The sequence below is a fragment of the Capra hircus genome, chromosome 28, assembly GCF_001704415.2.
Source record: "Capra hircus breed San Clemente chromosome 28, ASM170441v1, whole genome shotgun sequence".
Classification (NCBI taxonomy): Eukaryota; Metazoa; Chordata; class Mammalia; order Artiodactyla; family Bovidae; genus Capra; species Capra hircus.
Window position 1 is genome coordinate 16,227,290 of NC_030835.1, and position 25,680 is coordinate 16,252,969.

General features: G+C 38.4%; 1 protein-coding gene across 4 annotated transcripts; it reads left to right on the top strand.

Annotated features, from left to right (window-relative positions):
- Positions 438-25,530, top strand: ANXA7 (annexin A7). 4 transcript variants are annotated; one of them, XM_018042170.1, is made up of 15 exons: positions 443-512; positions 2,605-2,668; positions 3,818-3,872; positions 5,872-6,076; positions 6,667-6,768; positions 7,380-7,444; positions 7,855-7,920; positions 11,490-11,592; positions 11,809-11,903; positions 14,341-14,454; positions 14,696-14,866; positions 17,500-17,670; positions 17,751-17,826; positions 18,917-19,029; positions 21,393-25,530. In XM_018042170.1, exons 3-15 carry the CDS (start codon positions 3,819-3,821, stop codon positions 21,513-21,515), a joined length of 1,458 nt encoding a protein of 485 aa, XP_017897659.1. In that variant the 5' UTR covers positions 443-512; positions 2,605-2,668; position 3,818; the 3' UTR covers positions 21,516-25,530. The 4 variants fall into 4 exon arrangements, with proteins under 4 accessions (XP_017897658.1, XP_017897660.1, XP_017897659.1 ...); XM_018042169.1 differs by lacking the exon at positions 2,605-2,668 and having other exon boundaries at positions 438-512; XM_018042172.1 differs by lacking the exon at positions 7,855-7,920 and having other exon boundaries at positions 481-512; positions 21,393-21,871.

Consider the following 25,680-nt stretch of genomic DNA (forward strand, 5'->3'; position numbering starts at 1 on the left):
ATTAATGAATCTCGTGTTCCCACTATTTAGGATCCCCAAGAATATTCATTTCACAAGGCACTATTAAAAGACACCATTCTTGTCCTTAGAAGATAACCAGAGAGGACTGCACATCAGGCAGAGAGGCTGCCCCTGGTCTCCAGTCTCGAGGCTTCTCCGGCCCTCCACTGAAGGGGCTCCAGGATGCCGCAGAACCGCCTCGGTTTCCCAAATGGCTTGAGACAGCTCAGAAGGAACTGTGATAAAACTGGCTGGTGCGCCCGAAGGGACCTCCTCCTCGCAGGTGGAGCGGCGACGCGGGGTCGAAGGGAAAGCCCGAGCCGGGGTCCCAAAGGTCGCCCGGACGGGCCCCGCCGGCACCGCCCTGTCCTACCCCAAAGGCGTTCCCGGCCTCAGCTGCGGCCCTAACGGGCTCCGTCGGCGGCCGGGGGCGCCCCGCCCTTCCCAGACCCGCCCCCGGCTCCATCTTGCTCCGGACCAGGTTGGGCCGTAACGCTGCTCCGCGGGGTCAGGTGAGGAACGGCGCCCCCTACCCTTGCAACCCCTCAGCCCCTCGGTTACCTCGCCGCGCCCAGCTCCGTGGCCCGCCACCCGGGAGTGGGCGAGGCCCCGCCTGCGGCCTCGACCCGGCGGGGGGGACCGGGGGGAGGCTGGAGGGGCCTATAGGCCCCAGGGGTGGCCGGCGAGCCGGTGCGCGCATCTTCGGACCCGGACTGCCTGGTGGGGACGTTTGGGCGGGGTCGGCGAGGTGGCCAGACCACGGGAAGTCCTGTTCGCCGGTTGTGTCTGCCCCTCGTCTGTCCGGGGATCCTAGGGAGCAGTGAGGCCTCCGGCGCAGGCAGGTGGACCACAGGTGGAGGGACGGAGGCCAGAGGATGGCCCTGCTGAAGCGGTCCTCTAGGAGAGCTGAGTAGGAAAACCAGCGAGCAGCTAAGTCCGCGTAGACTTCTTGGTGACACAGCAAATTTAGGGAAACGGGAAATCTGTACTTTGCTTAGTGAGCCCTAGGACGAATGCGGAAGGAAGCCTGAAATTGTACACTGGCCCAGGTTTATAATTCTTCGAAACTACTGTAGGAAGAAGCATTCCAGGTTTGATTCCTAGTCCCTAACCGGCAGCAAACCTATGCGGATATGCGCCTAACCTGGGTGAACTCTTCTACAGAAGATGATGGCTGATGTCCACCATAAAGTGACAGAAATGAAAGGAAGTCATGCAACTGCCCCTAAACTTCCTCAATTTCTGCCAGTTGGTGGGGAAAACTGATCTGATAAAGTAACCTGTCCTGATTAGATAATGAGTATAATGAGTTACCTACCAGTCAGGGAAGGGGTTTCAAGTACTAGATAAGGAGGTAGAACTGCAAACCGAAGCCTTTCAGTCCTCCCTGGTGGTGTCTGCCTACCCTGTCCATGCCAGAGCCTAGTCCTGCCTCCAGTTCTTTATCGAAGAGCCCATGCTGACAGATTTAAATGGTCCTTCCCAATCAAGAGGCAGATTTTGGAAAATTGTAGCATCTACTGTTGGCCATCTTCATTCACCCTTCCTGTTTTGCTTCATTTGTTTCATAAATTTGGAACAGCTACCTCCTGTGTCCCTGGGCTTCATGCCATCTCTGAGGCTTGCCTAGTGAGACCCAACCCTTTTAGTAGTTGACTCACTGGGTGGGGATGGTTTGGAGAACCAGGAATGCTTTTCTAGTCTTTTTAAAAGTAGTTGCTGACTAAGAATGTTGAAAAGGAAGTAAAAATTGTGGTTCACTAGTACAGTCTAATTATTCTTTGGGCAAAGTTGAGTAGTTTGTTGAGTCACACTTGGGTTTGTTTAAGCTTTGTACAAAAGCTTTTAAAATCTGAAATAGACGATACATGCATAATTCCAAAAGGTCTATAGCTACATTGAAAAGTCTCGTTATGCTCTAGTTCTCCTCTCCAGAGGTAACTGTTTCGTACTTTGTTGAGTCTACTTTCAGGGATATTCTCTATATACAAATAACTGTATGTTTTACACATTTGGTTGCAGATTATCTATGCAGTTTTTCATCTTGCTTTTTTCCCACTTAACGTGACTTAGAGATGATTTCATATATGAATAAAAGGAGAGCTGCTCATGTTTTTTTTTTATTAAACTGTTTCTTTTGTATGGGAGTATAGCCGGTTAACAATGTGATAGTTTCAGGTAGACAGCAAAGGGACTCAGCCATACATATAAGAGAGCTGCTCATTTTTAATAGTTGCCTAACATTTATTGTATGGCTTTCCGTAATCTGTTTTAGCTGTCCCTTATTAATGGTCTTTTAGGTTGTTCTTAATGTTTTATTTTGGCCAAACTGCATGGCTTGTGAAATCTTAGTTGCCTGACTACGCCATAGCAGTGAAAGTGCTGAATCTTAACCACTGGACTGCTACGGAATTCCCTAACCTTTTTTTGTTACAAATAGTGCTGTAATGAATAGCTGTGTATGTATAATAATTTTGCATTTTTGTAAGTATTTTTATAAAGTACATCCTGGAAATGGCATTGCATTCTACTCTTTTATATTATTATTCTTTAAAATGTACCCAGATTCACTTTCTTAAAGTTGCTTTGTTTTCTTATATGCAGATAGTATTTATCTTCATTCTGTTCTGAAACTCTTGTTGGCATAATTCCTCTAGAACCCTTAAAGGTGAGACTTAATGTAGTAGTTTTAGACTGTAGAAATAGGACTTTGTCACTGGAACAGTTCCTGAGATTTAGAAATTTAAATAGCTTATATAGTCTTTGGTGCTATAACACTTGTTGTCTTTAAAATTATTATTAATTTCTCCCATAAATTATTTTCAGACTTTTTCTTTGGAACCTGACCTCTTTTACCCTTGGTCCATCTGACTGTTCTTAGATGGTATTGCTTTTCCTTTACTCCTTTTATCAACTGGGCTTGGAGAAGAAGAAAAAAAAAATGATTTAACATCCTTTCTATCCAGATCTTTGGATCCCAAATGACTGCTTTAGAACTGTCTGAATCAGTATTCTTATTATCTTTCTTAATAATTTTTAACTTCTGCTAGATATACGCCCACTCATTTTCAATTTAGCAAGTTTTTAGCTTCTGTATTGTGCTTATGTCATAAGGGACACAATAATAACTTTAATTTATTTTCTAATTTTCCTATACTATACATTCAAAAGGCAGGCTACTTCCCTCTGCCCCTCTCATCTCTTTATCAGCACCTAGAACAGTGCTTTTTACATTATGGGTTTTTGTAAATGTTGAACTGGATTTTTTTGGGATCTTTTTTATTTTAATTGGAGTATAGATTTACAGTACTGTGTTTATCAGTGTTAGTTTCAGGTGTATAGCAAAGTGAATCACTTATACATATACCCACTCTAGATTCTTTTCCCATATAACCCATTATAGAGTATTGAGTAAAGTTCCCTACGCTAAACAATAGGTCTTTATTATCTATTTTATACATATTAGTGTGTATATATCATTGCTTGGGGTCTTGATAAAAGAGAAATACAAATCATTTATAGCTGTACTGGGGAGAAGAGCCAAAACCCATATTGATAAACTTGACAAATTAAATGGTAGATTCAGAAATGCCTAAATATTCTGATATCAAAATATTGTTTACAGACCAGCAGCAATAGCATCACCTGGAAGGGTAGTTAGAAGTACGGAATCTCAGGCCCCATCTCAAAACTACTGAACCAGCCTGCCTGATAGACTCTTTCAGAAGATGTGATTTGATTTAAATTGTGACAATGTGTATCTTCGAAGGCCTTATTCCTTATAGGAAATTACAGAGGACATTTCTTATTGTTACAGAATGTCATACCCAGGCTACCCGCCCACAGGCTATCCACCTTTCCCTGGATATCCCGTAAGTATTGCCACTCATGATGCTAAAATAGCTCATGCCCTGGGAACAGGTGTTGTATAGGACTAGCCAGCCCATGACAGATCTTACAAATATGCTAGAGCAGGGGTATTAAATTCAAACAGCCAGAAGTACTGAGTAGAGTACGTGAGTAAAGGCAGGGTTGTGGAGGGACGACAGAGACTTGCGTCACCTATGGAAAGCCACCTGTTAGTCCACTTCAGCCTGATGTGGCCATACAGGGAAGTTGATTCAGTATTGCTGGATATTCCATTTCTTTAAGTAAAGCCAACAATATGGATTTTATATGAAACTGCCCATTTTTTTAAATTGGGAAATGCATATTTTTAAATGTTAAATACTGTATGATTTAATACAACATGTATGTAAACTAAATCCATCCTATGAGTCACTCGTTTTTAACCTTTGTGTTGGATGTTTAAAATAATTAAGAAGGGCTTGACTCAGAGAAGACAAATTGCAGTGGATTAGAGGGCCCTGGATTTGTAGTTCTGAGACTTTTAGTGTTCTGAGTACATGTTATAAATGTGCCACCAAGTTCTACTTTGTTGTTTATCTATACTGTTCTGAGGAATAACCTCATAGCTGAGGTTAATGTATTTCAGTTTTATGCTCATAAGTATGTAGGGCTTCTTTGTAATTCTGGGTAAATAGAAAGAGGGGCCTATATGGATTAGTGACAATATGTGTACCTGTGTGTAAAGTGAATATATAGTTCTCCTGAATTTGTCATAAGAGAAATGAAATTTGTAACTATGTTCCCAGGTCCCTATGTACTAAACTAGACTCTGGCAACCATTTCTGTCAGTATAGGCTGATGCTGAAACAGACAATCTCACCATCCCAATGCTTCAACACAATAAAAACCTATTTCTTGCTTACTCCAGTCTCCTAGAAGTCAGTGGTGGGGATGATGGGGGAAGTGTGTGGTAGGGAGCTAAGAGACTTTGTTCCATTTCATCTTGTGGGTTTTCAGGCTCCTTCTATCCTCTGTTGCCTTAGTATATTGACTCTACCTACCATCCTCTATTGCTTTGGAGTCTTCCACTGGATTCTTTGCTTCCAGCTGGCAGATGAAGGAAATGAGAGAGGAAGAGAGATCTTAGAGGACTGGGCAGGAAGCCATGGGGACCAGGCTGGAAGTGGTGTACATTACTTCTGTCCACTTCTGTCCACTGTCGTTTACCAGTATTCAGTCATACGGTCCTATTTAACCGTAAGGGGGTCCTGGGAAATGTAGTCTCTGTGGCCTGGGGAAAAGTTTAGTGAACATGTAACAGTCTCTTTGGGCTTCTTCCCAGGTGGCTCAGTGGTAAAGAATCCACCTACCAAGCAGGAGAAGTGCGTTCAATCCCTGGGTCAGGAAGATCCCCTGGAGAATGAAATGGCAACTGCCTCTAGTATTCTTACCTGGGAAATCCCATGGACGAGGAGCCTGGCAGCTACAGTCCATGGGGTCTCAAAGAGTTGGACACGACTTAGTGACTAAACAACAGTCTCTTCAGACTTAGACATTGTGTGATCTGAATTGAGGTCCAAAGTGTCACACCCAGTATGTGCTCAGGTCACGTTTTTATTCTTTCCGTTATACACAGGTCCAGTGTATTACAAGAAAGCCATGAATTCTCTTTAAGGTAGAGAGGCAGATCTTTCCCATATTTCTAGGTGCTAGGAAAATGAAGAAACTATACTGAGCTTTGCTAGTTGTTCATGAAGCCTTGAGGTTTGAAACGAGACACTCCCAAGTAGAGAAACAGACTCTTCTTGCCTAACACAGGTAGATTTACATAAAACTGAATTCTGTCAGACAGGTATCCTGACAAACTACTATACTGATAAACTAATGTGAGATACCAGGGCTTCTAATGGGCTTTTTAATATGTAAAAGAATCAGCTAGACCTTAACAGTTATCTCTGTTTTCTTAGCTGGGTTCTGTTTCTCAGTGAGCACATTCATTTGAAAACTTTTCTGGTTTTTCAGCCTACGGGTCAGGAGTCCTCTTTCCCTCCTCCTGGTCAGTATCCTTATCCTAGTGGTTTTCCTCCAATGGGAGGAGGTGCCTACCCACCAGCACCAAGTAGTGGCTACCCAGGAGCTGGAGGCTACCCTGCCCCTGGTGGTTATCCAGCCCCTGGAGGCTATCCCGGCGCCCCACAGCCCGGCGGAGCTCCATCCTATCCTGGAGGTGAGTCGTGGGTTGTGGAAGTAGTGTAACACTTCTTTTCTTATTTCTTTAATCCTTTTCGTTCCTGCTTGTTTTGTATGAAATCAGAGTTGCTCTTAGCCTGCTTTCTACCTTAGATAGTAAAGACTTAGCTGGCAAGATAGAGGGATAAAGATTCTGAGGAGGCCTGAAAGCTGGAGAATTCTCAGGAGTGATCTCCAAAATTCTGTTGTGAAGGAATTAGAATAAATCTCATGGTCATAAAGGACTAATGGTGTGCTTGATAATTTGTAATCTTAAGAACTGATGGAGACATTTGATTTTAGCATGATTGTGACCTTAGGACAGCTCTGTCCACAAGATGTAAAAAAAAAAAAGAAAAAAGAAAAAACTTAGCACTTTTATATTGTAAGTCATTAGGGCAAATGAAAGAAGTAACATTTTTTTTAATGTATTTTTTAATGAGGAAGGAGTTGTTGAGAAGTTGAATTTAGACCAAAGGGACTGCTGCTGTAGCATTATAGAATGTTTCTTTTATTATTTGTAAAGTTTTCAGTTCAGTCATGAGACCTGTCACTATAGTTTATTTTTCTCTCTTGTTCTTCTTCCAGGCCAAGGGTTTGGAGCCCCACCAGGAGGAGCAGGCTTTTCTGCTTATCCACAGCCACCTACACAGTCTTATGGGGGTGGCCCAGCACAGGTCCCGCTACCTGGTAGGTATCAGTTGTCCAGAGAAGCACGATGGCTTGATATTTTGACTTTTTCAGTTGCCATTGAAAGAACTTAGTTTGTGTTTGGGATCATCTTTAGTAAATGTTCATACTAAATACTTCTTAGGTACTATCTGGTTTCATGAAAATGTATTAATCTGATAAAAAAGGTTTAATCATAAGATGGAAATAAGGACCTGTTTTTTTCAATTAAAAAAAAGTATCTCTCCTGAAGCCAAAAAAACAAAACCTTTAGGAATTTCTCTGTCATTCATGTGACACGAAGGGAATGAGCCCAGAACCATGTGCTGCCATCCTTTCCAAACAGAATCAGAATTAATCTGGTTCAACTATTTTGTTCTTCTTTTTAAAGTATTATTTTTAAAGAAATTGTGTTAAATTGTTTTAAAGAAATTATAACATGGAATATTTTTAAAGGTCCTTGTGACCAAAGTTGTGTTTTGATTCAGTATATCATGATACCTAAAAATTATTCTAGTGAATAACATACGTGTGAATGTCCTCATATGTTTCCATATTCATAATAAATCAGTGCTGTTTTGAAAAATTAGATAGTTAATACCTGTTTGCTGTATTTTTTTCTTAATATATAGGTGGTTTTCCTGGGGGAGCGATGCCTTCTCAGTATCCTGGAGGACAACCTCCTTACCCTAGTCAGGTATTTTTCGTTTCTGTCTTTTAAATTAAGTCTGCTAAAGAAGGGCACTACTCCTTTTTTGGTCTTAGAGATTTCCTTGAAGCAGGGAAGACGGTCTATAAGAGACACTTAAGACTTTAATCTTTGCTTCTGATAGACTCCATGCTCTTTGGTCCACCAGTGTCCTGATGACTTTGATAAGACAAACATAGGTCCCTTCTCTCAGGTGATGACACCCATACTCTTTTCTTCATAGAGATTCAATCATTAGATTGGATTCTCGGCATTGGTTCCAGTTCTCTTTCCTCGTCCCTTGCTGGCAGTATAACTGTGAACTCAGGTGGCTGGGTGATTGATATTTCTAGCTGTGTTTTATGAAGTATTGTTTTATTTTCCATTTTTGCCTTTATAACTTTCCACTCTTCTTTCAGATCAATACAGAATCCTTTCCTTCCTATCCTGTTTTCTCTCCTGTTTCTTGGGATTATAGCAGTGAAGTGAGTAAGGTTTTCTAATGTTCACTAATCACTCAGTCCCCTAAACGTGCCTTCATTTGTTTCTAATTTCTTGTGTATTTGTCTTTCACCACTTCCTCGCGGGCTCATGATAGCTATTTCATCTTTATGTCCCTTTAGTGCTTGGCAAGCCCTTTAAGCATGGTAGTGATTAATGTCTGTTAAATTGATTTTTCAGTAGTCTCAGAAGGCCTCCCATATATCAAATCCTTGCCCCATTTCAGTATAGCTCCTTACTTTAATGTGAAGTTTTATTCTTTAACTGACTTGTTAATTCTTTTATACCCTATGCCGGTTACTAGGAACATAAGCAGTTTTACGTTTACTTTATCTTGATTTTCTCATTTCATACTGTCTATTCATAAAAGTCTAGCGTTTTTAAGCTTTTTCTTCAGCTGGGTTGGGAAAGGGATTACAGTATTGGAAGAGAAACAATTTAACCATTTTCTGGCTTACTTTCCTGATTTGAGGTATTTGAGCTCCAGAGAGATTAAGGAACTTGTCCCAGGCCACACAGCTAGTGAATGACAAAGCTGAGACTAGATTCTAGCTCTTCTGCTTTCCAGAACAGCGGTCTCTTTGTTAAAATATGCTACTTTACTGATAGAGTAAATGATATTCCTTGAAAGCCCATAGTACATTGCTTTCACTTCTTTTTTAAAAAAATTATTGCAAGTTGATTGTCAATCATAGTATAAAGCTGTAGCTATTCTAATCATTTGTTATGAGAATTTTTATTTTAGTTTAGTTTAAGCATGTGTATACTTTTAAAGACATCATTTTATGAGTGAATATAAAAGATTTTTAAACATAAAAACACTTAAAGTAAAATACACATATACCTGCAGCTTATCTTGTGTAACAATTACCATCTTAAACTAAAACCAGGGAGTTAACAGAGCTGTTAACAGATTTTGGAAGAGCTTTTAGATGGAGATGGAATAGACTACCTCATGAGCTCCCTGTCACTGAAAATCCTCTGGTGGAGGTTGGTTGCTGTGTGTGTGTCTTGCTTGAGTAGTTCAGGCAAGTGACCTCTCTTGATTGATCCAATTCTAATTCTGTGGCAGGTTTTCAGCAAGAAGGTTGGAATCAAATGGGTGTCAAAGGGTGGAACTCTTGGTGGCAGATAGAATGGGCTTTGCTGTGCTGGGAAATCCTCTGTAGTTAGTGATTTGACCTCAAGAACATGGACCCTGATTTCTTTTGAGTTCAGAATAATGCCTGGAGGATGATAGTATTCTTGATGAAGAGTCACTTCAAACTTAGACTTTGAACAAAGAATAAAACAAAGCCATTTTTCCCTCCAGATGAAAAATGGAATAGGTTTTTGTTGTTTTTAGAAACAAGATGATAAAATGAGAGTCATCAAACAGTACCTGATGGGAGTTAGTTTCTCTTACTACCTAGTTCAGTGTATTTTAAACAGAACCTTCTGCCCTGCTTAGGATTTTAGTCACAATGGTTACATCAAAGGAAACTTTCATAGTTTCATAAGCCTCATGTAAAGGCAATATGTTGAAAAAGTTTTTCTACTTGAATATATTCTACAAGTAGAATATTTTTAGTTTTCCTTAAAACCACAATACAAATATTTCTTGTTAGTTCTTTGCTTACGTTGCTGGCTTAGAAACTAGTGACAGATGATTGTTAGGCTTATTGGTGGACAAAATGTATAGATGAGTGGGAGGAATTACAGACTGTAAAAGTGTTTGCTGAAAGATGGTCTGGTCTGCTTCTCCCCAAACACTTTGTCCCCACAGTTACTAGCATGTTGCTGTATTCAGTGGGTATAACTTGAAATACAGCTTCAGTTGCCTAAATAGCAGCTGAATAATTTTATATTTTGAAATGATGCTGATTTCATCTTTAAATGATACTTTAGAAATACTTGGTTAAATAAAACATATTATTAAAATTAATTTTTAAAAAATGTGGTGGGATATCATCTTGTCTCATCTCTCTTAAGCCCTGATTTGAGTCTTTTAAGAAAACTAATAAACTGTTTCATAACTTTGTATTTAGAATTTTTAAACTTAATTTTGTAATAATTTCAGACATTAAAAAGTTGTAAAAATTATATATAGTTTAGTTACTAAGTGTGTCTGACTCTTTGCAACCCCATGAATTATATGTAGCCTGCCAGGCTCCTCTGTCCATGGGATTGTCCAGGCAAGAATACTGGAGTGGGTTGCCATTTCCTCCTCCGGGGGATCTTCCTGACGCAGGGATCAAACCCAGGTCTCCTGCATTGCAGGTGGATTCTTTACTGACTGAGCCAATTCCTATATACATACCCTCTACTCAGATTCCCCAAATATTAACTTCTTACATAAATACAGTGATGAAGAATTAATGTTTTAATGATGCTACTACTCGACCTTTAGTCTTTATTCAGATTTCATTAACTGTCCCAGTAATGTCCTTTCAGCTCAGGATCAAATCCAGGATGAAACACTGCGTTTGTTGTCATGTCTCTTCAGTTTCCTTTAATATGAAATAGTTCTTCAATCCTTGTTTTCATCACCTTGACATGTTGGAAGAGTACTACCAGTTATTTTGTAAAATATTCCTTTATTTAGGTTTGTCTGATAAGTCCCTCTGATAAAATCTAGGTCATGCCTTTCTAACAGGAATACCACAGAAGTGATGCTGTGCCCCTAGTGTCTCTTATTGGTGATTTACCCTCTTACTGGTGATAACTGGTGATGATCATTTGTTTCAGACAATGTCTGCTAGGTTTTCTGCTGTAATGTTACAAAGTATACAAATTATACTTTTATCCACTAATTTTAGCATCAAATTAGTGACTCTTGCCTGAAACACTTATTACTGTGGTCTTTGTCATTGATGATTTTTAAATTTCTTCATAGACTGGTGTTTAAAAAATGTATCCAATTTATATTAAAAATAAGTAAATAAATTTTTAAAAATAAAAAAATGTATCCATTGTTTTGCTTTTTGGTTTGTCCTTAAAAAATTGATGAATAACTCCAAGAGTCTCTAGTCATCGATTTCATTTTTGTGCTTTTCTTATTGTAAGCTGTTTTATTTTATGTCTAGTAATCAGAGCCTATACTGAAAATGAAGAGAGATTACCAAAATTACATTGCTTGTTTGAAATCTCACTGGGCAACTCCGACTCTGCCTCCCTAAAGCTGTTATTATATTCTTTAAATAAAACACTGCCATTCATCTTGCACTACTCAGGGATCAATCTCTTTCCCCCTCTATTCTCCCTTGAAGAAAACCAAGGCATAGAAAGATTGTGACTAACTTCACAAGCTTGACTGTCTTGTTTCCTGAAAGTCTGGTGTCATGCTGTCTTTTGGGAGTTGGGAGGGATTTTTTATTTTAAGCTAGTGTTTCTTTTATTAAAGATGTTGAACATTTTTTCATACTGTTTTTCTCCCAGTTTTATTGAAACCCAATTGAAATAGAACATTGTGTTAGTTTTAGGTATGTAACATGTTGATTTGGTATATGTATATATTGTGAAAGGATTAGATTGCCACAATAACTGACCTGGGTTTTATGCCTCTTGTTCTCAGCCTGCTGCGATGACTCAGGGAACTCAGGGAACAATCCGACCCGCTGCCAATTTCGATGCCATGAGAGATGCTGAAGTTCTTCGTAAAGCGATGAAGGGTTTTGGTAAGGAAAATGTATTTTTGTCTTATTTATAATCAGTTCAAGTGATTGGATATAAAGTAAAACTAAGGTTTATATCATAAAACCAAGTTTAAGTGTGAGCCTGTGTGCACACGCCTCAATTTAATCTAGCACCAGGAACCTTGTAATCTAAAAAATGTCCTCAGTGAGCACCCCACACAGACCTCATCCTTACTTAGACATGTGTGGTTCTTCCAGGTACAGACGAGCAGGCAATTATAGATGTTGTGGCCAATCGTTCCAATGACCAAAGGCAAAAAATTAAAGCAGCTTTTAAGACCATGTATGGCAAGGTATGTTTTGTTTTGTTTCATTTTCTTTTTAGGACTCAGCAAGAACAGTGGCCTGTAGGCCCTGAATTCTGTCAGGTTGGATACTATATTTTTACTAGTACTGATAAGTATACAGTAGAGACAGCTAGACTTAAGAGACCCCAGAAGAGGTGTATTCAATATTTATTTCTCTTAAAAGCCTTTCCAGTTCTAGAGTAGTCCTTGATCTCATAATCATACCCATGTACTATGTCTGGTAGGTGACACGTGTTCAGTAGAAAGTAGGTTATGACCTTAATGATAATCATTAGTTTGGTTCAATCTTCTCCTTGAAGTGGGATTCAAGGACTTCTTATGTGGCCCTTGCTTATTCTTGGCCCGTGGCATCGTCTTTCACTTCTCTCCCTCCTTGCAAACATATCCTGTTTTACAGTTTTATAGAACCTCATGCCATTCCCTGCACACATGCTTCTGTGGTGATATATGTTGTTTTCTCGTCCTGGAATACCTTTTCCTCTTTTGTCTCATGGCAAACAAGTTTCTCCAGGATTTGGCTCGTTTAAGCTACTTTGTGAAGTTTCTCTCATTGCTTGTTCCACTGTGATCTCATAGCACTTTGTAAGACCTCTGCTGTAACTGATCTCAGTGCCCACTCCCTAAAAACTGTGAGCTGCCCTAGGGCAAACCATGTCATATTCATCTTTGTGTTTATAGTACCAAGGACAGGAACAATAACAGATAGCCACATAAATATTTGTTGAGAGGATGATCAGTGAGTAAATCCATCAAGATCCTATCGCTGACAGGTGCCATGGCTTCTTAAATATAAAGGGCAAAAGCAGGGGTAGCATTGGTTTGTCATTCAGATAGGAATCCTAATTTCTAACATTCTCTGGATCCAGTTAACTTTTCTCAGAATGGGAGTAGAGACCAACTGACCTGATTCATCTTTCCTACTCTGCTTTCCCTCTGTGCCCAACCCAGTGTCCACTTCCTTAGTCTTAAGGCTCCTTAAGCGACACAAGCTCTAGGTTCCCTCAGGGTTCAACATCAGCCTCATTTTTGTCACAAAAATATTTTTTATATTATGAATTTCTTTAGTTCACATGTAGTCTGTACTTTGTTGTCCTAAATTTTCTTGTGTATCACTTTTGAATTAAAACTAAATTCCCAGACTATTTTCCTTACCCACCGCCACTATTTCTCTGGACTTCTTATTAATAAAAACACTGTTCCTCTAGCCAGCTGTGGAGTCTTTGATCCCACATTCTTCTTTCTCAATCAGTCAGTGAATATTGTTTCAGTGCCTGTGTATGCCAGGCACTGCTTTGTCCTGGCAACTGGTTATTGCTTGTCTTGTTGATCTAATCTGTAAAAAGGCTCATTAGAAATGTGTCTTCTATCTCCTTCTTTTCATTCCATTTCCACTGTCACCACTCAAACCCAAACCTTTATTACTCCTTATCTAAATATTCCAGTAGGCTAAATTTCATATATATCTTTGGTCATTATAATCCATACTGCCTGTTGTTTTCTTATGTAAAAATTTTCAGTGACTCCTCCCAGCATGCAGAATCAAATCCATGTTCTATTCAAGGTAATAATTCAAGAATATAGTTTCAACTTTGTTTTTATTAATGTCTAAAAACATTATTCTTAACAAAATTGGTTGTCTTATTGTCCCATTGAATAAACTTTGCTCATTCTTGTGTCTATACTAAGTAATTCTCAGCCTGAGCAGAATATCACAATTTCTTTTCAAATTTAAAAACACATGCAGAATCTCTGAGTATTCATTCTTGACATAATTTTTTAGAAAAATTCTGCAGATTATTTTAATGCATATAGCCAAGGCTAGGAACAGCTTTTGTGTTCTTGTTTCCCTCCTCCTTACCTGAAATATCTTTCTCCTTTCTCTTTGCTAATTTTTGCATCCTCTTCAATATCTTCACTGAAGTTTTCTCTGACGCTTTCTAGCCCACTTCAACTTTTCCTACTTCAACTTATTTCTGTGCTGCTTATTCAACTGGTGCTGGAGAACAGGCTGCTTTATTTTAGTTTTTAGATGTTTGTCTTTTCTTCTCAAATAAGAACACAATGATGATGATTTCTGCTTCCTCATAAAACAAGAACAGTTTCTAATACTAAGTAAATACATGTTTATCATTTTATTAATTTGAATTATTCTTTGTTTCCAATTCCTCTTTTTTTGTACCTGGTGTAGTGGCGGAACTACAATAAGTTTATTATTAAGTATTTATTGATAGAACGACTAAAATATATCTTCTTGAATATAATAAGCTTAAATAGTTATTCCGTAGTGTATGATACTCTGAACAGAAATTGAGGTTTTCTTAAAGTAGTTCAATTCTATTTTTCTCGTATTTCCCTTAAAAAAATTTAAGCAAAACAAAATTTGGAGAGCTCATATACTGAATTTGTGTTTGTAATGTAACAGGATTTAATCAAAGATCTTAAATCAGAGTTAAGTGGAAATATGGAAGAACTGATCCTTGCCCTGTTCATGCCACCTACATATTATGATGCCTGGAGTTTACGGAATGCAATGAAGGTACTATATGGCATTTACTTTGAGTATTTTATCCTATTTCAAATGTAAAACCCCATAAACTATGGCAGTTCTGAATTTACAGTGACAGGTAAACCAATATATTACTTTATATCATCTGAATATATAGAGCTTTTCAGTCTGGACGCCAGAGTTATATTTGGTGGAACATTAAAATTTAATAACTTATAGAAATTTGCTTTTTGTTGGTAATTCTCTCTCATTCTCCCTTTATTTCACATAGGGAGCAGGAACTCAGGAACGTGTGTTGATTGAAATTTTGTGCACAAGAACAAACCAGGAAATCCGAGAAATAGTCAGATGTTATCAATCAGAATTTGGGCGAGACCTTGAAAAGGACATTAGGTCAGATACATCTGGGCATTTTGAACGTTTACTTGTATCCATGTGCCAGGTGAGTACTGAATTAAGTGTCTGAGTGTTGGTGGAGGGAACATTCTTTACTGCCTACTGCCAGTGGGCATTCTTTATTCCTTTTAATATCTAGCCCCCTTGGAATCTTGACATCTTTAAGAGGGACAACAGAGAATTTGTATGGGTTTCTTTATTTCTGTATTGAAAATGATTTCTGCAAATCTGGTTGTTGTAAGGAATCGGCAGTTAACCACATGAAGGTTGTATGAAGTCAGAAATCAACTTGAGGCTCTGTGTCTTAGAATGAAGCTGAGTCTGTATTTTTAAGGTTAGCATCGTTCTGCTAGTTAATTGGGACCATCAGCTGAAGATATGCAGGCCTGCCATGCAAGGTGACAAGTGAGACAGAAATGCAGGAAACATTTCAGCATCCACTGAAACACCTTGCTTAAATACCTTCCTTGTTCTGATTCCCTAGATTTGCTGGCAGAGTTGCAGAAAATTCTCCAAATAGGGTATTTGGAATGATGCTATAAATAATCAGGGTATATTTGAAGAAGATGATGCAAAAGACTAGCATACTGATTCAGTATCAGGAGTTACTGGCTATCCCACTAGTACACAAGGCTGGACAGTCTTGAAGATTCTAAAAGCAGAGGAGAGGCTCTCAGAGCAAAGGGATGTAGTTGCAGAAAAGACAATTTGCCAGAGCGTGTGGGTATGGAAATGAGAAAACAAAGCAAATGGATGGGAGGACATTGAATTTACCACAACAGAGCCGGAAGGTAGCTTAGCATGAAAAGAAACTCAGAAACACAGATTTAATGCTAAAGAAATGATTATTCAGACTTTAATGAGATGCTGAATGTCTCTTTATGCCGGGTTCAAGGCCCAACCGTTTATAAAATAAAGGACCCTCTTCCAGGAAGTGGCTTTCTAGGACAGTGGGACCATGTTGTGTGCTTGAACCCAAAGGCAGTCATCTGGGGAGTTGGTGTTGAGCTTCTTTGCCTGTGCTGTATTCAGCCTATTTAGAATAGGCTTCTGTACATTGCTTGTGCCAGTGACCTTCAGAAAACAGTTCCTCAACCTTCAAGAACACGGCTCCATTCTGTTCCTCAGACAGACACTAAGACTCTAGAGGGCGACCTTTTCCTTGTTTGGGTTTGTGTTTCTGTTTCAGAGAGAAACCAACGACCCATCCAAGCTTTACTCTTACTCAGGCCCCGAGCTTCCTCTCTCCCTCCCTGCCCCATCCCATCCCAGGGAAGAGTTTGGTCTATAAATGGATACAGACTGTCAGCACTTGTGTTACTTACATATTAAGATTGCACTTGGATGAATGAAAGGAAGTTCACGAAGCCTCTATCCTGTATGCTTCCTCTTTTGGCTTAACTTCCTTGGAGGGAGGGGCCTTGTCTTTTCTTGGGTCCCCACCACATAGCACAGCCTGTTGGTTCTGTTCCTCTGGAGAACCCTGACTAATACACTCTGGTACCGAATAAGAGCTCCATACCTTTTAGGTACATGGTAAATGTAAAGTGGAACTCAGTATAATGCTGATTTTAAATCCCATCCAAGCATTAACAATACTTTGTTAATTTGAGTGGTAGTTCATATCTCCTAGGAGATGAGGTCCGCAAAGCATGGCTTAGGAGTTGCTTCATCATGAGAAATCTAAAGTTACTTCAGACCTTGGAGTTCAGGGATATCCAGCTTCTGGGGCATCTCAGCGCATCTCTCCCCCAGCTAGACAAGAGACAGTGCCCACTGGCTCAGAACATGGACTGATGGAAGGAGACCCTATCACGAGAGAAGCGAAAGTGAAATTCCTTTGATGGCCGAGGGATTTCTCCCAGAGGGTGGAAGTGGCTGCATTGTCAGTGTTCAGGACTTGTGGGTCATGAGTCTGTGTGTGTGGCCACAGCCTCTGGAGGTGCTATAGTCTGCAGTTTCAGTACAGTCTCTTTCTCCTGGCCCAGTTACCACCCTTCAAAGCACCTCCTCAGAGAAGCTTTCCTGGGCTCTCCTGGGCCATTTGTCATTCCCTGCTCTGAGCCTGCATTTAATTCCCGAGAGTTTGGTTGTAGCCCTAATCCCTCTTTGGAGACATCTTTTATCTCCTTCGTGGGAGGAATGGAGTAGTGATAGTCATTTCCAATCTCTTTGGTTTGTATCATACCTAGACTTTCAATACCTGCTACTGGAGAAATGTTTATTGAATAAAAACAAAAACCCCCCACAGCTTGTAAACCAAGGATCAAACCCAAAAGAGTAATTTCTTTAAGAATCCCTGTCTCCTTAGTCTATAGAGAAAGCTTTTTAAACTGAATATCAGTAAAATTGTCTATACCTTCAAAAGTAAAATGTCTGTGTAATTTTTTATGGAAACGTTTTCTAATTTAGCTCTCAAAGCCCTGTAAAACCTCTTGTTTTAATATAACCTCATCAAACCATGATCATACATTATAAAATCCATAGTTGGCAATGTAATAAAATACTAGTTACACTAGTATAGTTTCTTTGGAAGTGAAAGACAAGCGTGACAAACTTTATGCATTAATTTTTAGTAAATTGCCCTTTTAAATTCAAAAGTGACCATATTGGAAAACCTTGTTTTAAAAATAAGACTTGTATCACTTTCTTCTAACTCCTGCTTTCCTTTTTTTGCAGGGAAATCGTGATGAGAACCAGAATGTTAACCACCAACTGGCTCAGGAAGATGCTCAGCGTCTCTACCAGGCTGGTGAGGGGAGACTAGGGACAGATGAATCTTGCTTTAACATGATTCTTGCCACAAGAAGCTTTCCTCAGCTAAAAGCTACCATGGAGGCCTATTCCAGGGTATGAGCTTTTCTTTTGAAGATTTTGCTTCTATTTTGAGGTGTCAAAATATTTCAACCCCTATACTTTTTTGTCTACAGATGGCTAATCGAGATTTGTTAAGCAGTGTCAGCCGTGAGTTTTCCGGAAATGTTGAAAGCGGTTTGAAGACCATCTGTAAGACACCTTTCCTGTTTTCGTGTTTTGCTTCATTTTGTTTGTAAATGAGTGTTATTTGTTTCAAATAACTTTGAATAGTTGTTCCCATTAAGTGGTGATTCTTAGTATAGCCTCCCTGGAGTCTGCTCAGGCAGAGACAAGCTAATCCTATGTTTTTATATGCAGTTCCCTATGAATGGTTGGTGGTATGATCAAATAGGATTGTTTTGGAATTATTTGGTCTTTATTCTCTATACCCTTCTTGAGGACTATACAAAAATATATAATGGATTGTAGCATTTCCATTAAGGTAAATGGGAAGCCCTAAGGAAACCACAGAGTGCCACAGCACAAACCATCATTTTGAGCCCCCAAACGCCTTTCAAGTATTTAGCCAAAGGAGACCCTTTTCCATTTGAAATTAAAAGCCCAGTTTTTGGTCCTGACGTCCAGAAGCTTAATGAAATGGAAATTTTGTTTTCATGGAGAATATAAGACTAAAGAGAATATTAGTAACACATTGGTATTAGCAATTGAATATTTTATAAATACCACTATTGTAATTGTAGCTAACACAATAACGTACAGTTAGTCCATCTCTATGAAAGGTAGAGCCTTTGCTAACTTAATTTTCTTAAGAGAAAACATGTCAGGTTTCTTATTATCATTCTCAAGTCTGTGTTTTCTTATTTATCTTGGAATCTATCTTACATCCTTCTTTCAGTCAAAGGATACATTTGACATCTAGAATTCAGATTTTAGTCATTTTTCCGTTTAGTTAGGTATTACCAGGCTACAATTGCTACGCATTTTCTCATGTTAAGGGGGAAAATGTTAAGAATCTTAAGTGACTGCATCTGTGGAGAGAAAATAGGATTTACTGGCCAGAGGGAATCTTGTAGAATTGAAGGTAGACTGTCTGATGTAGCTGGAAAGAAAGAGGGATGCTGAGAAAAATCATGGGGGAGAGCACTCTACAACTCACCTAAGATTTCTGAGATAATTACATGGGAAATGCTCCAAAGCAGCTGGAAGTGATAGATGAAGCTGGTGTGTGGACATCTTCGTCAAGTCACGATTTCTCGTCTCAAGCCTCTCTCGCTTTCAGTGCAGTGTGCCCTGAACCGCCCTGCCTTCTTTGCTGAGCGGCTCTACTATTCTATGAAAGGCGCTGGCACAGATGACTCCACCCTGGTCAGGATTGTGGTCACTCGAAGTGAGGTGAGGCGCTCTCTTTCTGTCTGATCGTCACTTGATTTTGAATGTTGATTCTTTTTTCTTAGTGATAGATTAAACACAATTTTTCTTCTAGTTTTATTGAGATGTAATTGACATACCTCACTGTATAAATTTAGTGTGCTGCATAGAGATTTGACTTACATCAGGAAGCAATTATCACAGTAAATTTAATGAACATCCATCATCTTATAAAATACGAGATTAAAGGAAAATATTTTTCCTTGTGACGAGAACTTTTAGGATTTACTCTCTATAACATAAAGCAGTGTTAATTATATTTATCACATTGTATATTACACCCCTAGTAACTTATCTTATAACTGGAAGTTTGTACCTTCTGATTGTCTTTCTCCAGTCTGCCCCCCTCAATCTGCTGCCTCTAGTAACCACAAATCTTATCTTTTTGTTTGAGTTTGTTCGTTTTTGAAGTGTATTCGCCTACAGTACTCTGCTGGTTTCTGTTATAAAGCATTGTGATGTGATATTTCTGTACATTTTAAAAGGATTCCCATGACATATCATCATACAAAAATATTCACATAGTTATTGACTGTATTCCCCACTCATTCATACTCTTCGCTCATTTATTTTGCAACTGGGAGTTTGCACCTCTTACTCTTTCACCTAGTTCTTTCCTGCCCCCAACCCCCTCCCTTCTGGCAGTTACCTGTTTGTTCTTTGTGTCTTTAACTCTGTTTTGTTATATTTGATCATTTGTTTTTTCAGATTCCACATGTAAGTGAAATCATACAATATTTGTCTTTCTCTGTCTCACTTAGAATGTTAATTTCTTAAAAGTTCCTCCGTTGGTTGTCAGTCCATGAGTGACGTTAAGAAAGAGCTCTGTTTTTCACTGCTGGTAGAGGTTGTATAAAGCATAGCGTTCACCTTCTTCCTGCTGTGAGAGGCTTGCTTTAGTCAAACAGACTGCCAGGGAATTCAAGAAGAGGTTTATCTTTTCATTTTCATTTTGCTTATGTAAAAAACTGGATGAGGGAATTCCCTGGTGGTCTAGTGGTTAGGGTTCGGCACTTTCACTGCCAAGTTCAGCAGTCAGGGAATTGAGATCCTGCAAGCATGAGGCGCTGCCAAAAAAAAAAAAAAAATCAACAAAAAGCTGTATGAAAGACCTATGCAGATTAACCCTATTGGACATAAAAATTCTTAAAATTTAGCATGCACTGTATCATAAAATAACTTAAAAGTTTTATCTTTATTTTTTTACTTAAATATAGCCTCAGATGTATTCCTTTCTTTGACTTTGTATATTTAGTAGACTTTTTTTAATTGAAAGAAAGCATGTACTACAAAATTGTATGAAAGAAGGTAAATCATTTTTTAAAAGACAACTATAATACAATATTTGGAAAAACTTTGTTGTGTCTTTGTTTTTAGACTTAAATTTTCTAAGCAGGATCTCTTTCTCTTTAATTAAAATATACGTAACACAATTTACCATTTTAATCACTTTTAAGTGTATAGTTCCATGACATTAAGTACATTCCCATTGTGCAGCCATCACCGCCAGAACTTTTTCAACTTAAAAAACTGAAAATCTATATTCATTAAATAATAATTCACCATTCTTTTTGCTTCCCAACTCCTAGCAGCCACCATTCTATTTTCTGTCTTATGTATTGCAATTTGACTTCTCTAGCTACTTTATATAAGTGGAATCATAAAGTATTTGTCCTTTTTAACATTTTTAGGGTTCAGCCACATTGTAGCTTGTGTAAGAATTTCCTTCTTTTCTAAGGCTGAATACTATTCCATTATATGTATACATTGTGCTCATGTCCGACTCTTGGTGACCCCATGAACTATAGCCCACCAGGCTCCTCTGTCCATGGGATTTTCCAGGCAAGAATACTGGAATTCCTTCTCCAAGGAATGTATACTCTACCTTTTGTTTATCCATTCATCTGCCAATGGACACTTGGGTTGCTTCCACCCTTTGACTGTTGTGAATAATGCTGCTTTTAACATGGTGTGCAAATATTTGAGCCTGTGTTTCACTTTTGTGGATACTCAGAAGTGCAATGGTTGTGTCGTATGGTAATGCTATTTTTATTTATTTGAGTAATTACTATACTGTTTTCCAGTGGCTGCACCATTTTACATTCCTACCAGCAGTGAACAGGGATTTCAACTTCTCTGCATCCTGGCCAACACTTTGCTAGTGCTGGTATAAATGCTAGCTATAAAATGTCAGTCCTTTGGTGTTTTTTCCCCTCTGCTTTGGTTAAAATTAGGATCTTTTCACTACTAAAGAATAATTTTAATAGATTATCAGTTTTCTTTAACAACTTTTTTCTAATGTTACAAACATCGTGTCTTGCATGCAGATCGATCTTGTGCAGATAAAACAGATGTTCAGTCAGATGTATCAGAAGACGCTGGGCACAGTGATTGCAAGTGACACGAGTGGAGATTACCGAAAGCTTCTTCTGGCCATTGTGGGCCAGTAGGAGAGATTTTTATAAATGAATGAAGCTATTCAAAGCTTATCCTGCAAAGCAATGACTGACCTGCATGCAGCAACATCAACCCTCACCTAACCAAAAGAGCTTTTACTAAGGACTGTGTCAGGGTATTGTGCTTGGTTTGCACATGTGGTTATTGCCTTAATTCCAATGTTATTTCTTTCTCTATGTACAATCAAGTAAAGCCATATCACAATGATGAAGTAATAATGCAATGTTTGTAAAGCGTAATTCTCACTGCACTTATTCTAAATAGGACGCCGAATTGAGTAAAAGTCACAATAGTTTCAAATTCTGTGTGATAATATTGAATAAATTTTAATAAATAATATTGAACATTAGAAAAAACTCTTTGCTTTCCATTGGACAATTATAGTTGGTAGTATGTCAAAATTGTATTACTTTTTAAAACAAATTCAGCTGTTTTGACCTAAAAGAGTAATTTGCATCTTACTTCACATAAATCAGTATTCTATACTCATAAACACTGAACTTCCCGCATAGAAAATAGTTTAGTATTGGCTGTAGCGGCTTTTTACAAAGAGATTATATGTTTATATGCCTAAAATATATAGCCTACTTTTATGTCTACTAAGACTGCCTATAGATCCTTATTGGCCCTTGATTTAAAAAAAAATTATAAAATACTTTAATTTTAGTTGCAGTTTAATCATGATTCAAGAAAATGAAGCTTGACACATAAAAGGTGCCAAATGAATGAATGAATGAATGAAGCTTAAATCATCTTCCTGGGAGATTGAATATTAGTTTTTTGGAGAAGTAGTTCAGGAACTCAGTTTGTGCTATAGCAGTGTGATTTCAAACCTGGGTTTATTCCCAGTACTAAGCAATTGCTTATTATGTTGAGCATTACAATAGGAAGTTAGGGAAAGTACAAAGGAAGGAGGTTTGTAATCTAGTGGGGGATCTAAACAAAACTTAGGATACAAGGATATTGTTAGATTATAAATTCTTCTGAGAATAATAACCCTATTTGTTCTTTTTGGTGAACTCCCTAGCACAAAGCAGATATTTAACATATATATGGTGAATGATTGTACTAAAAATTGAGGGAAAGAATAGTAAATATCAATTACAATTCAGTGAACATTTTTTGGGGGGTAAGTGCCAAGGGACATATATGCAAGGTGGTATAAGACACAACCTTCCTCTTAGAGGCCTATGTATAGCTGTAGTGTGAGGCGAAAGCAAGATACACTGGTCGAAGGATAACAGGCCAAGATAGATTTCTGTCATAGATTTTGGAAAAATAACCAACAGCAATAGGATTTGGTAAAGGAAAAGGGGTGTAAGTTATTAGAGAAAAAATTTGTGAGAAATAAATTTTTAAACTTTTAAAGATTGAGATATAACTCATATATCATACCATTCATCCTTTTAAAGTGTACAATTTAGTGGGTTTTTAGGATATTCACATACTTGTGCAACAGTTACCACAATCGATTTTTGAATATTTTCATCACCTGAAAAGAGAACTTACACCCATTAGCAGCCTTCTTTCCTTTCTTCCTGCCTGTCCCCTGGCAATCGCTAATCTACTTTCTGTCTCTGTGGATTTCCCTGTTGGGGGCTTTCGGTACGAATGGAATTATACAGTGTGTGGCCCTTTGTGTCTGGCTTCTTTTAACTAACGTACTGTTTTTAAGGTTCACCTGTGTGGTAGTATGAATCAGTGCTTCATTCTGTTTATGGCTGAATAATTCATTGTTTGGTCTATTGTTTGGATTTACATTTTGCTTGTCCATTTATCAGTTGATGGACATTCGGGTTGTTTTCACCTATTTACCATTATGAATAATGCTGCTATGAATATTCATGCACAAGCTTTTCTATGGACACAAATTTTCAATTCTCTTGGCTATAATAACAGGAGTGGAATTGCTGGTAGTAGTAGTGTCTTTAACTTTTTGAGGATGTGCCAAACTATTTTCCAAAGCAGCTGTACCATTTTACAGTCCTACCATCAATGAATGAGGCTTCCAATGTCTTCATTCTTACCGACACTATCATTGTCTCTTTGATTCTAACCATCCTAGTGGATGTAAAGTGGCATCTCGTTGCAGTTTTGATTTGCATTTCCCTAATAACTAATGAATATATTTTCTTGATTGGCCATATTTTCTTGATTATCCATTTGCATATCTTCTTTGGGGAAATATCTATTAAAATGCCTGTTTTTAAACTGGGTTATTGAGAATTCCCTGGCAATCCAGTGGTTAGGACTCCATGCTGCTGCTGCTGGAGGCCCAGGTTTGATCCCCTGTTTGAGGAACTAAGATCCCACAAGCCACGTGGTCCCAAAAAAGATTATGATGTATAGAAGGTAGGATAGTTATCTCGGCACAAATTCAGTCGTAATCTTCACTTGGGAAAAAATCCTGGGAGAAACGTCTTACTCAACAGTTACTTGTTTTTGTTTTTGAGAACTTTTATGACTTATAACACTAACTTTAAAAGCATTTTTCTCAATTTTTGTAATTTTAATATGTTTATTAGCAGAAAAGCAATTTATTTTTAAAATTAGACTCTGGTGACTCTCCATGGAAAGTAATGTGTGAGTGTGTGTATAGTTTAATAATTTGTTTTGAAATAATTTCAAATGTATAGAAAAGTTGCCAGGACAGTACAAAGAACTCCCATGTCCTCTTTACCTAGATTCTCATAGTTAATATTTTATTGGTTCATTACTTACTCTGAGTGTGTGTGTGTGCGTGCATAAGTCTTTTGTTATTAGTCTTTATCTGAACTGTTGGTGGGTTGAGAGAGCAAACTGCAGTCACGCTGTCCCGTCACTTCTAAACACTCCAGCAGGTGTTTTCCCCTGAACAGGGTCACTCTTCTACATAGTGGCAAACAATCTTCCACATCAGTAAATCAATATTGGTACAACACTACCACCCAATCTATTAAGCCTATTCAAATTTTGCCCACTATCCCAACAATGTCTCTTCATTTCTGGGTCAACATCCTATACAGAAATACGTACTGCATTTAGTTGTGTATTTTCAGACTCCTTTAATCTGGAAGAGTTGCCAGTCTTCTGTAGCTTTACAGTTTTATTAAAAGGTACAAGCTTTTATTATAGGATGGCTTACAATCTGGGTCCTTTGTCTGTAGGAATACCACAAAATGATGCTTTGCTTTTCTCAGTGAGTCTCATCAGGAGGCATAAAATGTAGACTCCTCCCCACACTGGTGATGTTAACCTTGATCACTTGATCATGCTGGCTTCTTAAATTCAGTTTTTCCCTTTGTAATTGATTAGTATTCCAAAATCATGCCACTAAACTATTCCTTATCAAATCTCCACATACCAGCCTTAGCACTGAAGACTCCTGTCTGAATCATCCACTTCTATAGTTGGTGCCAAGTGGTAATTGTCTATTTCAATCATTTCCTCTCCATTACTGGATTGACATTCAACTGCTATAAAGAGCTTTCCTTTCTCTTCATTATATCAGTGTGAACTTGTGTATTCCTATCTTATTCAACAGATTGTAATCCATTATCATTGTTTACTTTGATGTTCAAATTGTTTGATTTGGCCAGGAGCCCCCCTCAAGTGGCTCCTAACAGTGCAACATTTTAAAGTATGTATACTGCTAAGATTCATCCACACGGTGAATAGCTATAGTTAATCCATTTTGACTGCTTTGTAATATGCGATTTTTTGGATATATTATCAGTGTATTCATCCACTCTTCCTTTGGGTTGTTTCCAGGTTTTTGCTATTGTATTTTGCCTTTCCAACTCTGAGGTAGTGCTGAATTTCAAATGTATTAAATGTTTCCATTAACATCATATACTTGGAGTCTGCTGTGTAAATATTGCGCACGAGAAGCATAGTGGTTTTGCATTCTTCCAACAGTGTGTGAGGCACTTACTTTGCAAATATTGTCTTAGCCGCATTTTTCATGGAGAAAAACTTAAATGATCTGTTTTCAAAATCGTTTAATAAAGGTTTTTATCTTTAAATAAATTTCCTTTTGGTTTGTCTATTTATGGAGGGTTATTGAAAGAAAGGAAATGGCAACCCACTCCAGTACTCTTGCCTGGAAAATGCCATGGACGGAGAAGCCTGCAGGCTCCAGTCTATGGGGTCGCAGAGTCGGACACGCTGAGCGACTTC

Coding starts and splice junctions, on each gene's coding strand:
- ANXA7 (XM_018042169.1), top strand. CDS start 3,819: ATGTCATACCCAGGCTACCCGCCCACAGGCTATCCACCTTTCCCTGGA. Junction 6,077..6,666: donor AGCTCCATCCTATCCTGGAG/GTGAGTCGTGGG, acceptor TTCTTCTTCCAG/GCCAAGGGTTTGGAGCCCCA. Junction 14,867..17,499: donor TACTTGTATCCATGTGCCAG/GTGAGTACTGAA, acceptor CTTTTTTTGCAG/GGAAATCGTGATGAGAACCA.